Source organism: Homarus americanus, unplaced genomic scaffold (assembly GCF_018991925.1).
Source record: "Homarus americanus isolate GMGI-L3 unplaced genomic scaffold, GMGI_Hamer_2.0 scaffold41027, whole genome shotgun sequence".
Lineage (NCBI taxonomy): Eukaryota > Metazoa > Arthropoda > Malacostraca > Decapoda > Nephropidae > Homarus > Homarus americanus.
In genome coordinates, this window is record NW_024745073.1 from 8,337,675 (window position 1) to 8,353,760 (window position 16,086).

General features: G+C 35.2%; 2 protein-coding genes across 3 annotated transcripts; one reads left to right on the forward strand and one right to left on the reverse strand.

Annotated features, from left to right (window-relative positions):
• Positions 1-2,097: 2,097 nt before the first annotated feature.
• Positions 2,098-8,823, reverse strand: LOC121878299 (T-complex protein 1 subunit delta-like). Its single transcript, XM_042384397.1, has 10 exons — positions 8,568-8,823; positions 6,426-6,638; positions 6,079-6,260; positions 5,574-5,831; positions 5,007-5,146; positions 4,022-4,289; positions 3,674-3,840; positions 3,165-3,300; positions 2,531-2,644; positions 2,098-2,267 (listed from the first exon to the last, which is right to left on the reverse strand). Exons 1-10 carry the CDS (start codon positions 8,683-8,685, stop codon positions 2,250-2,252), a joined length of 1,614 nt encoding a protein of 537 aa, XP_042240331.1. The 5' UTR covers positions 8,686-8,823; the 3' UTR covers positions 2,098-2,249.
• Positions 8,824-9,859: 1,036 nt separating this feature from the next.
• Positions 9,860-15,823, forward strand: LOC121878300 (ubiquitin thioesterase otubain-like). 2 transcript variants are annotated; one of them, XM_042384400.1, is made up of 7 exons: positions 9,860-9,995; positions 10,778-10,830; positions 11,083-11,172; positions 11,617-11,741; positions 13,621-13,705; positions 14,195-14,389; positions 14,851-15,823. In XM_042384400.1, the coding sequence occupies exons 1-7, from the start codon at positions 9,956-9,958 to the stop codon at positions 15,049-15,051; spliced, it is 789 nt and encodes a 262-aa protein (XP_042240334.1). In that variant the 5' UTR covers positions 9,860-9,955; the 3' UTR covers positions 15,052-15,823. The 2 variants fall into 2 exon arrangements, with proteins under 2 accessions (XP_042240334.1, XP_042240332.1); XM_042384398.1 differs by having other exon boundaries at positions 9,891-10,010.
• Positions 15,824-16,086: the final 263 nt, after the last annotated feature.

The window sequence follows — 16,086 nt, forward strand, 5'->3', positions numbered from 1 at the left end:
CTGGATTTGATTTTTGATGAAGTTTTATTTAAGGAAGTACTAAACTTATCCATATAACATTTTATTCTTAACATGAACATCATATTAAACTTAAGGATGCAAAACACATCAGTGTTCCCATTGTCAATATATCTTGAGTTAGCATCTTGCCACTGCTTCACAGCGATCATGTGAGTCACGATGACTAAATCACTACAGTACTGTACCGTGTATGCAAGTTTTAAGATTACAGATTATTTTGTCATTAATATACTACATGTGCAACACACTTAAGATCCTCGATGATTAGTTAATCAATTTTCTCCGATTTTTTTTTTATTAGGAAAGCATATGAGATTGTTATTAGTTAGTGTAACTTATTTTCTCCAGCTTTAGTATATATATTTGCCTACATTAAATGTATGTGGCTCATTCATCCTGTCACCAGACCTCATTAGTCCTTTATATTCTGAGGAGCCTACAGTGGTAAAAGTAGATGGTAATTTTTTATTTCTCAAGTCAGTAAACTGCCAACTCCTTCACTAAATACTAAGGATGTTTGTAGAAATGGATGACTTATCTTTACAGTCAGCTATATTCTTCTTTTAGTGGCAGTAAGTACCTTGTTAAGGTTAAGAATGTTTAGCAGATGTGATAAGTGAAAGGTTACCCGGAGATAATATTCTGTAGAGGCAAAAGTTTAGCAACTACAGTATTTCCACAATGTTGATTTTGAAGATGTGAGGCAGACCAGCCAACTAGCTAATGGTATGGAGCCAGTATAGTATATACTGTACTGTAAAAGATCACTTAATTAATTAAAATTTATTCCATTAAGTACAACCTCCTGTATTGCATTTGGAGATCATTTTCAATTTAAAGAAATGTACAGGCAAATACTTTTGTTTAATATTAAGACTATCATTATTATACAGTATTGTATACAGTAGCTATATTGTTGTGCAAATATTGTAATCAAGTAACAGTTGTTAGCCAGTGTAATGGCACAATTCAGGGTTTGTAAAAAATAGTTTCAAAAGTTTTAAGAGCTAAACTTGTGATAATTTTTCTACTGTAATTGAGAAATGGCTTAATGCATATTTATAGTGTATGTAATGGTTAAAAGGAAACTGCTAATAAATATTTTATATACCTTTTATATTTATCAAACAAAAACTTTAAAGGTTAATTAGAATGTACAGGTTCTCCTCAACATACGACTGCCCCAGTTGTACCAAAAAAATATTCAAATTACGTATTTTTGAGTCCAGACGTTAGTGACTGCACGGTGTACTGACAAAATTTTCGTCTGTAATTCCCTTTAAAATGACTGGCAAGCTTAAAAGTGAGTGTTGTGGTGCTGAGAAGAAAAGGACATCGATTTTAGATTTTTTGTGTATTATTTTCGCATTTTTTATTTACGACCTGGATTTGGGTCCCTAACCCCTTCGTAAGTCGGGGACTGCCTGTACAGTATTCATTCCTTAGCAGGGGGCTCAGGTTTTAGGTGAACAGTAATAAAGTAACAAAACTGGTGATCTTCACCCCTGGTCTGATGGCTTTCCAAATGGTTACTCTGAGTATCTGTGTGATGCACTGTGTAACACTAATGATTTATCCTTTGTCACATACAGTATAGTTAATATAGAGAAGTTAACATGAATGCAATGAAGACCTTAATGAAAAACAGACACTATTATTATTATACTGGTACTGTACTACATGTAAGAAAAGTCTTCCACCAAAGGAAATGAATTGCTGTAAAGGGATTTTAGATACAGTAGTATTAGGAGATGAAACAAAGTTCCTGTAACTCCTCAGTATTATAAATTATATTTGATTTAAAGTAACATTATTGGACGAAATATAAAACCTCCTTCAATAGGAAGAACTGTATTACTATGTTTTGTAAGTCGAACACAATTTCACATCAGTGGACAAATTGCTGTAAAAATTAAATGACCTTACAAAACCTCTTTATTATACCATATAATAAGAAATTGAGTTAAATGGGATTAACTGTAAGTAATAATCATAACCAAATAGTGAGCAAATCTATTAACATTTAACGTGATAGTGGATGTGTATAGTACATTAAATGGGCAAAGAAATGCAGTCTTTTCATCAACATCATTTATTAATAATCATTAAGTATAAGCAAAGCACATTGGGAATTCTTGATTAAACATACAGTACAAGCATAGTGTTAAAGTTTGTTTAATATCACTAAGCCCTCGTCAAAGATGATTTTTTCACAGATGAATCTCAAACTAGCGGATGACATTGACCTGAAAAGTAAGACAAACATTAACAAGCTATTCACAATTTTAAAGCAATTCAGTTTTGCAATTACAATATAAATGCTACCTTTGATATTATTTATCAGTAAATTATATGTTTCATTCAACAACTATGCAATTTGCTACATTATAGTTAAACAATATCAAATTAGAAGCAAACATCATTATATGAAGGTTGTCAACTGTGTTAAGATTTGGAGAAAAAAATAATTTAATGAGCAGTAGGAAATAATTTATAGAAATGTACTCACAATATCATCAATCTTCAGGATTGAGCGAACGCACTCTGCAGAGAGTGTGATGGCCGAGGTAGAAACCAAGAGAGGTTGAAGAACATTTTCATCAATAATGTTGCTGATACTTCCCTGTAAAAAATAAACAAATAAATATATCGTGCACAAGTTGTGCGAGATTATGCTCGGCATTAAGTTTAATTTTTTGCAGTTCTCCTGAATAACTGAATCTATACACATCATACACATACAAATAAATGCTTTATGAAAAACAAATTACCCAAGATGAGTACACTTTATAGGACTGCTTGAACTACAAATTTATTAAATATTTGATGACCACAACTTTACTCTGAACACCTAGACCTTAACTTTACAAAAATAAGTACAGTACTTGAAACCCATTTCTCTCATATGCAATTAATGAGACTATATTAAAATAAAAATACTAGGTATTCTCTAACTCCTTCATTACGGGGACATCACTTAATAATTTATTTGGCTAACACCAGACGGTTTTATTCAGCACAGAGGACCCTGTACACAAGGGGCTAATCATTTGCATTCTAACAATCTATCCTACACTGATCAACCAAATTCCCAATGGCAGCAGCTCATTAAGCTCAGCTCCCGTAACAAAGAGTTTTCTTACCTTGCGGACATTAATTCCAGCATGGGTTTCCCCACGAGCATGTCTGTTACGCAGTTCCGTCACCGTTGAAATGGGACTGAGGCCAGCATTTTCAGCCAAAATGCCTGGGATTACCTCCAGTGATTCAGCAAAGGCTCTGAAATTTAAGGAAGTATCATAATAGTACTGTTCTTAATTTTTCAAAATTCTTCTATTTTCCTAATAATCAGATTTCTTCTAAATGTTAATGTTAATCTTCACCAGAAACTAGACATCTGTGGATTTTCATATTAGCAAGAACGTAAAAGTTCATATATAATTGTTAAGAGTAATATATTACATTCATATATTCCTAGTAAACAAAGGCCTGTGGCTTGGAACTACAGCACTTTTTCTTTTACGGGGAACAGCCCACCCGGGCACAGGTCATCGACCCACAATGAGGCCTGGGGCAAAAAAAATAAGACTAAAAAGTTTCCTTTGTCATCTCCATCTAAAACTTAGAAAATTCCTCCTATTCAAATCCTTACCGGAAGCAGTATGCATCCATGCCCTTAAGAGTATGTGCATGCTGTGTTAGCTTGACTGATAATTCTGCCTCAGGTGCTCCACCACCAGGAATTAGGAACCTCTTCTTAACCAAACAACGAATCACACAAAGTGCATCATGAAGGGATCTATCAGCTTCCTCCAAAACCTGCAAAGTTGAGGGGAAAAAGTGCTCCATTAATCCTAGCATATCATTCCTTTAATAAATGAGATATTACCTGTTGAATATTAAAAAAGTAAAACAATACTTCAATATGTAAGAAAATCTCTTCCACTTACAAGAATTATTGGTACATCACACACACAATCTTTAAAATGCTACTCCTCACCTGTCTATTGCTTCCCCTAAGCAATATTGATACAGTCCTTCCTGGATTCTGCACTCCTGTAACTTTTACTAATTTGCTGGTACCAGCTTGAATTTCTTCTGCCAGTTCAGCTGTGCCCATGGACTCTGGAGTAAAATGATCTAGAGAAGCAACAGGTCTGCACCCAAGAGTTTTACATACAAACTCAATATCCTCGCGTTCAATATCCTTGATGACCATTATTTTCTGCTTGGCCAGGAGATGAAGGGCCAAATCACTCACAGCATCCCTGGTAAAATTAATTAATCATTAACCACCTAAATCATAACACAAACTCAGTAATATTTATATTGACTTGATATATTTGATGATCCAAGGTGTACCCATATTCACTACTTGTACAATATTATACAGGATAAGGGGGACTTCCAGGAAAAGATCCCATTTACTGTACACTCGCTCCAAAAAGTATTTCCACGGAGGAGTCTCGGTAGTTATCAAAATCCTTCATATGCTGTCATATTGTCTCTCATAACCGTAAGGATACTTTTGGAGCGAGTAGACACAGTCAAGGATTATAACATAATTGGCCAGCAAACATTGTGGCCCCTAATGTTTCCTCCCTCTAAAATTTCAAGCATTTACCCTTATAATGGATGATGGCTGGAAACAATGAGACATGATTTACGAAGATACTCCCCCCTTCCACAACAATACCCCAAGTCTCGTTTAACCCTGTCCATAATGTACCTAAATTGTTCATTTGATTGTCAAACTGTATCCTTTTATGATCTGCCAAACTATTTAATAACTTTCAGCCAGGTAACCAAAGAATTTTAACTCGGCAACATACAAAACAGGCTTTAAAACTTGCCTCCATTACCTGGATTCACTTCAACACATTGAAAGCAACAACTAACAAAGGGTTTTCTGGTGATGAAAACCTAACCCACAGTTAATTATATCCAGGTACTGTACCCAAGAACCTTAACATGATAAAACTCACCGAAGGATAGACTTCTGAATAAGGAGAACATTACAGCCAGCAGCCTTAATTTTCTTGGTTATATTAAGGATATATTGACGTTCTTCACGCAGGACACGATCCATGGCAGCGTAGTCACGAATGAGAACAGTGTTGTCCATCTGAAATTATTCACGGGTGATTTAAAAAAGATAAAATACAGGTATATAAACTAAAAATAGTTCATTGGCATAAATGAAATCTAGTTGTATAGTTACAAAATGAAATAAAAATTATGAACACTTACTGAAAAATTAAAAAGTATCAAACTGGTTAAAACTACAATTATACTTAAGTGTGAATGGTGATAGGGTTTGAAAGGCATATACGGTAGTACTGTATATTAATGTAAAATATAATAACAAATTAGGATCAGAACTTTTCAAATACGCTATAGTATAAGCATCTAAAATGTGGTAATTTAAAGTTGAGAAATTCAAATACAAACAGTATACTGTACAGTATTCCTTATTCTAAAGATGACAATAGTACAGTATAATGAACACTGAAGTATCACTTGTCAATAATACTTAAGTTAATTTAACTTACATCAGTTTTAGGTGGAGAAATGCAAAACTGAATCAATCCAATCTTGACTTTTTCCACCTTGTTTGGTCCTCCATAACCCTGAGTCTTCTGTGTGAACACAATACCATCCACTAACTGAGAATCTTCAACTGTCTCGCCAAGTTTCTTAATGATACGGATGTCCTTAAGATCTACATTCTTGTCTTGGTTTGGGTCCACTATTTTGAGGATTGCATCTACAGCCATGGGGGCCAGCATGCCCGAGTGCTCGTGTACAACCTGTCATAAAACAATATATTGTACTGTATTAAAATTTTTACTACATCCAATTCTACAAATAGCTATCTTTACTGCTGTATTCTAAGTCTATGCCTTGGATATCAGTACATGTAATACAAGTAAGAGTACTTTACAGTAAAAGAAAATAGATAAATATAAAAAGCACTTCACACGAAAACATACACGACGCATTCTTCCTTCCATTTGTTTGCTACTTTGTACCATTTTATGAGCAACAGTTCTTTACCTTTGAGTTGAGAGAGGTGTTTGCACTCTTCAGAAGTGATAAATTATCAGAGAGATCTACAGGGATAGCCATAGATTCCAAGACCTCTACAGCCTTGCTAGAGAAATGTAAAAGAGAGTCGGAAATAGTGGCTGGGTGGAATCCTTTTGATAGCAGCTTTTGGGATGTTTCCAACATGGAACCTGTGACAGAAATATACTGTAGTAATATACTTTGGCTACTGTATAGTATTTTATATGAAATGCATTAAGCCTAATGTTACCTTTAAAAATTAATAGAGCATACCAAATACTTTAAGTAAATATCAATGGAAAAAATAAATATTTTGTAACAACACCGTACAGTACCTGCCAAGATGACCACACTGGTGGTACCATCACCCGCCTCAGCATCCTGAGCCTGAGACAGCTCAACGAGCATCTTAGCTGCTGGGTGAAGTACTTTCATCTGTTTTAAAATGGTTGCACCATCATTTGTAATTGTGACTTCACCCTTCCCATCTTGAATCATCTTATCCATGCCCCTTGGACCAAGGGATGTCTTGATGACATCAGCCACAGCTGTAAGAGTAATCAAGGTTAGCTCAATTTTGGGCCAAAGTTAAGAAAAGATGTATTTCAGTATATTTAACTCGTATTGTTATATCTGTAACCGAAAACAACACACGGAACATTACCAATTTAACGTATCATAACCAAAACACAAGGTCTACCACTAAATATTATGATGAACCAACACAACCTACCAGTACCTATCCTAGGGTGGCTGTGCAGTATGTTGTTGTTATTATTATTATTATTATTATTATTATTATTATTTTAGGTAAAGTAAAGTAGGTTGTTTTAAGTAAGTTCATAAAGATTAGAAAGAAGGTTCAGTCAGTCAGTTGTCTGCTGGAAAACGGTCAGACTTTATCAGTTGCTGTCACGTGTTTGTTGTGCAAGCATGGCACACTCATGTAGCAGGCAGGTGGGGAACTAGGGGAGAAAACCCTAAATAAAAGTGTTATTACTCCAAATGACAAACAGACACTAGCAGGTACAGAATGAGGGAAAGTTGGTTGATAGGTCGTCAGTGCACAATGCATCCGATATTTGTCACCTGCAACATGGCATCAGTATTATTGCGTTTACACACCGTTCATTCCTACCACTAATCTATTATCATATTCGAATAAGACGTCTAATTATAAGATAATTTTCATCTATTACATTACCGGCGGAAATGTATAATAACGGAGATAGCATATCCAAAATTCTTTCTATTTTCTTCCATTAATCTCCCTCCATTATCGCCTGCCTCACCTCCAACACTGCGTGTCTCCTTCATAAATCATCACGCGCATGCGTTCCCGTACACGTCACGCAGCCAATCAAAAGCGTTTTTGCTTTTGGAACCAATTAACATGATTTTGGGTTTAATTCGCAGTATATTTGGCCCAATCAAATTCGAGTTTTATTTTGGGTCTCATATTTTGAAATTCAAGTTCAGTTCCAACAATGGAAGTCTGTGATGGGTGTCACTTAAAGTATTTGGAGCTGATTGCGAGTTTTTGGAAAAAAACGTAGAAACTAAAGCATTTTTTCGATCGCATGGTGTTCTTCCAACCCCAGTAAAGTGTACTAAGAGCAAGACTGAATGTAAATATCGCAAAGACCAACATATGTGGCGTTGGGTAAGAATCTCAGAATCCAACGACGAACAAGAACCAGGCCAATAAGGTAAGAAATATGTGATTCCATCATATGGTGAGAGTCAGTTAGGTTAGGTTTTTGTTTTTCTAGTGTTTTTTGGTGTATTTTGCCATGATTTTTTTTTTGGAAAACGTCCAACGAAAAAAATTCGAAAAAAAAACCTGGCTAATTTCCGCCAGAAATGAAGGTCATATTCGGTCTAAACACACACAAATACACTAGAAAAATATATTTTTGACTTTCTAACAGAGAACAGTGTGACAATGCAAATTTACCATGGCATCAAAGCAGGTATGTGACAGTAGCATCTGTCATTATTTACAGGAAAAACAAGAGAAAAGGACGTGAACAGACCCTGATTTGTCTTGTCTAAGTAAAAAAAAGTAGTTTTCTTCAACCTGTATAGAGATCTTGCCTAAGGTGACTGGACAACCCTGGTGACAGTCATTAAACAGTACCCATAATATTCAAAACTTGGAACTAAAATGACAGAAAAATGTTCGAAACACTGGTGACTTCTTGACACCCAAACAATCGATGACTGTGGGGTGTGGTCACTAGGACTGTGGGGTGGTTATGAGGATCGCCTTTCATTCAACAGTACATACTACACAACATAGCTTCCAAATAAGTTCATCTACAGCCATGAGTCATACCAAACTATTATTTATGGATTGATCTAGATTAATACACCTCACTATACTCCAAGTCAGACAGTCTCTAAATATTTCTATTAAACTGTAAGTCACGAATCAATAATTAAATGGTTTATTTAATGTCCCTCTCTTGGCTTACCTTTAGCCGCTACTATGTTACTGCCTCTGATCTGTGCAGGCTTCTCCTTGTCCTTAAATTCTGATCTACTCTGCCCTCTGGCACCAAGGGTAACAGCTTTCATAGGCATCTTGGACATTTATGATGGCAGCTTTCAGATTTTGGTTATAAACTCCACCGTTGATGTATTTTCACACAGATGTCTGACGATTCACAGGCAGCTGCCGGAGACTCTCCCAGGACGGCGGCGGCTCGGTGAGTGGGTCGTCTGCTGGGGTGAGACTCGTGCACTGCTCTATGAACTATCGTAGGGTCCATCACCAGGGTACGGGACAGAATTATTTATTTATTCAGGAAAATCGACAAATAAGTTCATATTGGTTCGGCACATACATAAAAAAGTACGGTATATGTCAATAATTGTAAATAGTAAGTTAATTCAGCTAAGGGTAGCCTAAGAAAGCCGTTAGATGCGTATTTCCGTTGAGGTTATATTATTGCTAATTAAAATGAAACGACATCCTATAAACAAATGGCCTTCAGGTATAATATATAGTGATATTCATATAACAATTCACATTTGTTCACGAATGCTCGTGTAGCACCTTATGGTATAATATAAACACTGAAAGATATCGCAATATACCACTGCCCAGTTTATTTGTCTCTATTATTGTTTGTGATGGAATCATAAATAGACAGGTTAAGAGCAATTATAATTTAAACACAGAAATATGGGTTTTCTACGGTAATTACACAAGTCTATTAATAATTAGAGAAATGTTGATACGTTCACAGTTTGGTAATTATCGTACATAACACGAGCAACGTTAACTCGAGAAGGTACTAGAAGTGGAATTTGACAGATATTGTGCATTCATCTAGGATATAAATCAAAACAAAATAATAGTAAAACTTACTTAATTTATCGAATCATTTCCGGTAATCAATGACGAATTAGAAAAATAGTATGTTCACCCTATAAATTACCCCACCCTTCATTACCACTACCCTGTGTGCTCAGGTGGAGGACCATTAAAGGTACAGCTGTGCATTAATTTGGGATAAAGATCATTTATTTCTTGATATCAACGGGATAAATTTCTAATGGCTTTCAAAATTAATTTCGAAACCTGGTTTCCATAGTCACCAAATTCTGTATTTCAATTGTGACTGTGTCTTCAACTTAATATTAAATTCATAACCAAATTTATAATTCATTGTCTATATTATATAATTAACTGAATATTTGTTGACACTTTACTATTCTTTAATAGCTATTATAAATGTTAGCTCGTTAAAGTTTAAGTTTTACCGTGTATCATTGTTGTGTAATTAACGTGTTGGGACAAGGTGGTATATATGGTAAACAAACTGGTGTCTGCAGCGACGACGCCTCGACCTGCCTGATGGAGAGCCACCACAGAGAGGAGAACCAAACTAAACCATGTGAATATGACCCCAGTAAGATGTTGCTTTTATTACCATGAATACTGACGGTCAGTTATTATGGCACTGTAGCCGGGCCAGTTTATTTAATGTTGTCCCCATCCGCCAGCTAGTCCACTCGTTGGGAACATTCTATTTCATGTACTAACATCATTACTGTTTGGTGAATATCATCCAGACTTAGTAAGGTTATACCCAGGGGAAAAGGGAAAATCTCTATTAATTTTGGGGTTTATAGGTGTGTTTGGGGGGGGGTAGAATTAGTAAATGGTGCTTCTCACTGCAGAAAGAAGGGCAGGGCTCTACAAAAATAGATAGAAAATATCTAAATTGTCTGAAGTTCTAAACTTTCTACAGGAAAACATGTGTTGAGTGTTTCTTTATAGTATATGACTTCAAGACTGGCATGCACAGTATTCATTTATGATAGATGATACCAACCAAACTAATCGGACCTAACCCAATGATTTTAGAATATTATTTTAGTAAATCTGATGAGGAGTTAGAAAAAAATTACTGAATATTCAGTGCTTAAGACTTAGCAGGATGGCATTGGCCTCCCAACCTTGATGCTTCAGTGAAATGCCGTAAACCACCGTTGAACCATCTCGTTATAGAAGTAATAGTGTTATTGATGTTAACTTCAGGATTGCTTCACATAACCTCTCACCATGCATTAAGATACTTGTGTGTTTAATCAGTACTGTAATTCTAAAAGTACAGTATACATGTACTCTACATAATCGATTCTTAGAGTGTTAATCCTGTGCTTTTCTTTACAGATGTCAATCAAGATGAGCTCATCATGGCACAGGAAAAGCAAATTGCTGAAGAGGTACAGAACAGTATGGTAGTTTTCCCTATTGATTATAAATAAACCTTGTGAAGCTTTTGCATAAGGGTCATGTAATAATAGTGCAATATTGGGTATAACCTAAGTCTGTATAAAATGACCTGTGAATATAATATCTACAGTATAGACTCTGGATAACTAGAAACTATCCTGATATGTGTGTCCGTCTGTCTAGTTCATTGCTATCAAAAGTATTTATGGTGTGATCTAAAATGATCTTTATAATATTTACAGATTAAGGCTAACACGTCAATGGTAGGGTCACTTGCTGGTCTTGGTTCACTGGAGGAGGAGTATTCAAATGATCCTGTATACTCTAGTAAGGTGTGTTACTGGTGCTTCTCATACAGATCATGACTGGCATTATTCAGGTTTCCTTTAATCAGTTCTCTATGTGTTACTTGTGTCTCTGTTTCTGCAGGTTCTTAATGGAGTCTATTACTGTACAGTGCAGTGCTATCCTTTAATTTTGCTGTGTGAGCAATTGTTATGGTCTATAGCACTTTACTTTTTGTTCAGGGTTTTTATATAATAATAATAATAATAATAATAATAATAATAACAATAATAATAATAATAATGGAGATGAGGATAAATTAAACCTGGTTTGGTTAACGGAGAGGTGTAATGTGTAGTTTTTAATTACAGTATTATGCCATTTTACTAAGGTAGCCAATTAAATTTTTTTAAATTCTTCATTATCCCAAGCAATTATTTCATTTATAATTTGAAACTACAGTACTATTCTTTTTCTATCTTTACTAACAGGTTAGAACTCTTCTGCCCAAGTTCTCAAATGTTCGACGCACTAGACCAGATGGCAACTGCTTTCTAAGAGGTTTCATATTTGCTTACTTAGAGTACTGTATTCATCACAGGGATGAATTAGCTAGGTGAGTATAGTTTAAGCAGTGTGCAGTACTGTATTAATTTTTATCAGTGCAGTACAACAGTCACATGATGAGGTACTTTGATCTACCATTCTAACAATCATCTCTGTTTTCTCCTCCACATAAATCTTAGCCATTTTCTTATCAAACATCATTATTCAGATGAGAACTACCTTGTTTTAATTTTAAGAATTTTTTTCTCGTCCAAGTATAAATCATAAACCAGCCAATAGCAATGTGCATCACATTGTACTGTATAACTGAACACAAAAGTAAGCATTAAGCATGAAGACAAGTACTGTACTACATCTACTGAATGTAATTATCCAGTGGAATATCAGAACAGCAGAAGGAAGAAGCCATTTCATAATATCACTGTCGTAAGTGAGGAAAATTCATTTCACTGTGCCAGTAGATATATACTGTATAGTATTATGATCATGAGATTTGTGCATGTAGTATTGCACTGTAAACAACTTACAAAAAACCTGTTTACTGTGTGTGTCATTACCATACAGTCCCATATTGTTAATTATTTCACTGCAGCGCTATTGTGACTTAACACCCTTCCCCTTGTGTGGCACCTTTTTCAAGAATTAAACAATATATACAGTACAGTATATACTGTATACATGTATATTTGTACCATATTGAAAGTGGCATCAAATAGAGTACAGTGGTCCTTCGGCTAACGAACGGTTTGATTAATGAAATTTCGGTTAATGAATTAGCTCCCATAAGGATCTTCAATTCGATTAACGAACAAAACTTCAATTAACGAAGTCCTTACGACAAACACGTTTTGTTGTGAGCATCAGGTGATCGGCTAGTCTGCCAATACAGTAATCTGTTCTATGTTTACATTTGTTTCCAGTGGAGTAAATATCAAGAAGGTTGTGCTCTTAAATATTTTTGCATTTTTTATATTAAAATTATTAGTCATTTTAAAATTTAGTTAACATATTGACAATAATTATATGCAATACAGGGAACTAGTTTTTTGTGTGCCCATCAGCCGCTTGACTCACCCGCCAAAGCGTCAGTTTAACTTTGTTTACTGTGGAGGAAACATCGTGTTTGTCGCTCTCTTGAATACAGAGTATTTTTACGTTTTTATATTAAAATTATTGGTTATTCTGAAATTTAGTTAACATATTGATAATATATAGTGCAGTGCAGTGTTGATTTAAATAAAATAATCTTTAATTACAGCTAGTGAACTTAAAATTTTATTGGTGAAATTACTGCATCAAGCATGGGTCCAAAGAAAGGCGATTTCTCCTCCATCCCCACTTCCTTCTCTCTCCCTTCTCCTCCTCCACCCCCACTTCTAATTCCCATCATCCTCATCAACCAGCAACATTCTACATACACACCTCAAAGTTAGTGTACTTTACTGCATTTTGTTTATACTTTGTATGTACTTTTCTGTGAGCTGGAACCAATTACCCAATATCCCATTGAAATAATGGATTCGGTTAACAAAATTTTTGGTTAATGAACGACTCTGTGGAACGAATTGTGTTCGTTAACTGAGGGACCACTGTACTCTTTCATAAAGACAGCAGTACTGTACGATGTTCCTTGTACGATCTTTCTCACCTCATGTGAAAATTATCTTAGCTGATATTAACACACCAGCCAGTGGTACCCAGCCTACCTACTTGTCATTTTGCAGGCAACTGATACTTGAGAACAAAAATTGACTGATCCACTTTATGGTAACATCACAGGGGTGATGGGATATTGCCTTCAGTCAGTAGATTAAAGAAGTATTGTGCGTGGGCTGACTGTATGTTTAGTGGAAAATGTTACATCAGGTTTTGATTAATTAATGTGTTTCATCCATGACTATTTTGAGACAATACAGTATATTTTTCAGATTCAAGAAATACCTAGAAGGAAGCAAAGAAGAACTTTTTGATATGGGATTTCCCAAGTTTACTACTGAAGATTTCCATGAAATGGTAAGTTTGATACAAGATAAGCATCAGGCCTAATTGCTAGACATTTAATAAAGATGTCATGTACAGTATATTGTACCTGTTTATTTATTTCTGTAGTGCCTCTAACTTACTCACTCACTTATTATCAGTTTGCATTCTGCAGATGGATGAAGTTATTGGTGTCCAGACCTAATGCTTTAATCCGGGATAAAGATAATTGTGATCGATAAAAAGAGGATTAAAATTTATTCAGTATGCAGAATTATAAAGCAAATCAGTCGTACATGGCTCAGTTAATAGCACTCTGGATTGCCAGGTCATGGGACATGAGATAAATCATGTGGCCAGAGGGTACATTGAGTTGGCCACCTACCACAGTAATGCCTGGGGCTAAATTGAATTACCTTGTTTGGGGACTGCCATTTCACAAAGTGTAGGAAACATTTTAAAGGGTGTCATCTTTGGTCAATTTTTTATTACACTTTTTATGACTGTATTCTTCATTTCCAGTTTATGGAGGTTGTGAGTGACTTGGAAGGCAGTGGCAGTGTGGGTCGTGTAGAAGCTGTTTGTAACGATGCTGGAACCTCGGACTATCTAGTGGTGTACCTGCGACTTCTCATCTCAGCACACCTTCAGAAGAATGCAGAGTTTTTTAGCTTTTTTATTGAAGGTGGCAGGACAGTAGAGGAGTTTTGTAAACAGGTTAGTGTGAAGGACCACTTTAAATATCGTACAGTAATCCTTATTATGCTGTTCTTCAGATTTCAAGATTGTTATAAGCTGTATTTTGGAGGTTTTGTAAAAGGACCATCTACCCCTTCTTCCCTGCATAAATACTGCTCTGTGAGCATATATGTTACAAAATTTTCACTAAGTCAGTCAGCTTGACAGTTAAAATATCTAGGTATTGTATAAGCTATGCCTTGAAAACTAGATGTGATACAGCAAAAGTAAGGGTAGATTTGTAATTAATCAGTATGCTTCAATTAGTGAGAATCATCAAATATGATTCATGGACCAAAAACCTTGTTGACCAGTGGTATTAAAAGCATAATTTTGATGATAGTATATTTTATGATATTTTCATATTTCAATACTTTGGAGTGTAACATTGGTAAGAAATGATGCAGTACAGTATACCTGAAAATGGTTCTTGCTTTCAGGAAGTGGAGCCAATGTACCGAGAGTGTGACCATCTTCACATCGTAGCACTAACAGCTGCTGTGGGAGTTGGTGTAAGAGTGATGTACTTAGACCGAGGAGAAGGAGCTGCAATTGTGTCTCATGATTTCCCAGAGGATAAGGAACCAATCATTCATCTACTCTACCGCCCAGGACACTATGATATACTCTATAAGGCATAATATTTAATTAACATAGCACCTTGTTGAAATAATAGGTTTCACATATGTTCTTTTGTCTATTCAGGGGCATAATTTCCTTGTGCTCCATCTGCTCCATAACCCATTGAGTTTTGTAAAGTTATATACACTTCAAGTACAGGTATATCATTAACATACTTCAAGGGTATTTTTAATGTTGTCTCAATAGTATAACTTTACATTATTAGACAGTATTCTTATCAGTATTTATGACTGTTGTTGTCAGATCTGGTTTGATGTCTTCTTTTAAAACAATTCACTCATATATGCAATTTTTTTTTATCTTCATAATAAAGAAATATTTTGTACATCTCATTTCAACCTTTGGCCAATTTTTCAGACGCAAGCACAGTATAGGTGTTGTATTTAGAACAGCTCCTCGGAGTAATTAACTTTTGTAATGAACCAATTCTTATTTGTATGCTTTGAATACATAAATGCACTGGAAATGTTTTTTACTAATACTTATGAGGATTTGGATATTTATACTGTAAATTTTGGAGATATTCAACACTGCTTATCCTGTATAGCTATTTATTTCTTAATAGCATTTACAGCCCATAGTTCTTGGTTAGTATTATATTGAAGGTTTCTCATAAAGGAACAGCCTAATAAAAAAGATGCATGATATATAAGAACTGTAGAACTATAAACTAAGGAATGCATGCTACTGTGTCAGAATGCATTTGATTGTGGGCTACTACTGTCGATCATTACTTTTATTATGGATAAATAAAATAAACTTTGAACTTCTTATAGTCATTCTCAACTCTTATCCTTCCTGCTGCCACTAGTCCTCTAGCAGTGTGAGTAAATGAACTTTCATATGAAAAATCTAAAAGTATAGCATAAAACTGGAAATCTCAGCATCAGGTATGGTAACTTTCTGGGATGGAAGTACTGCTGATAGGTGATGCTACTATTTATATTCCAAATGGCTCATACCAGATAATTTTACTCAAATCAGAGGTGGCCCTATACACAAGGGGTTAAGTGGTGCTTGGCGTGGTAGTGTTT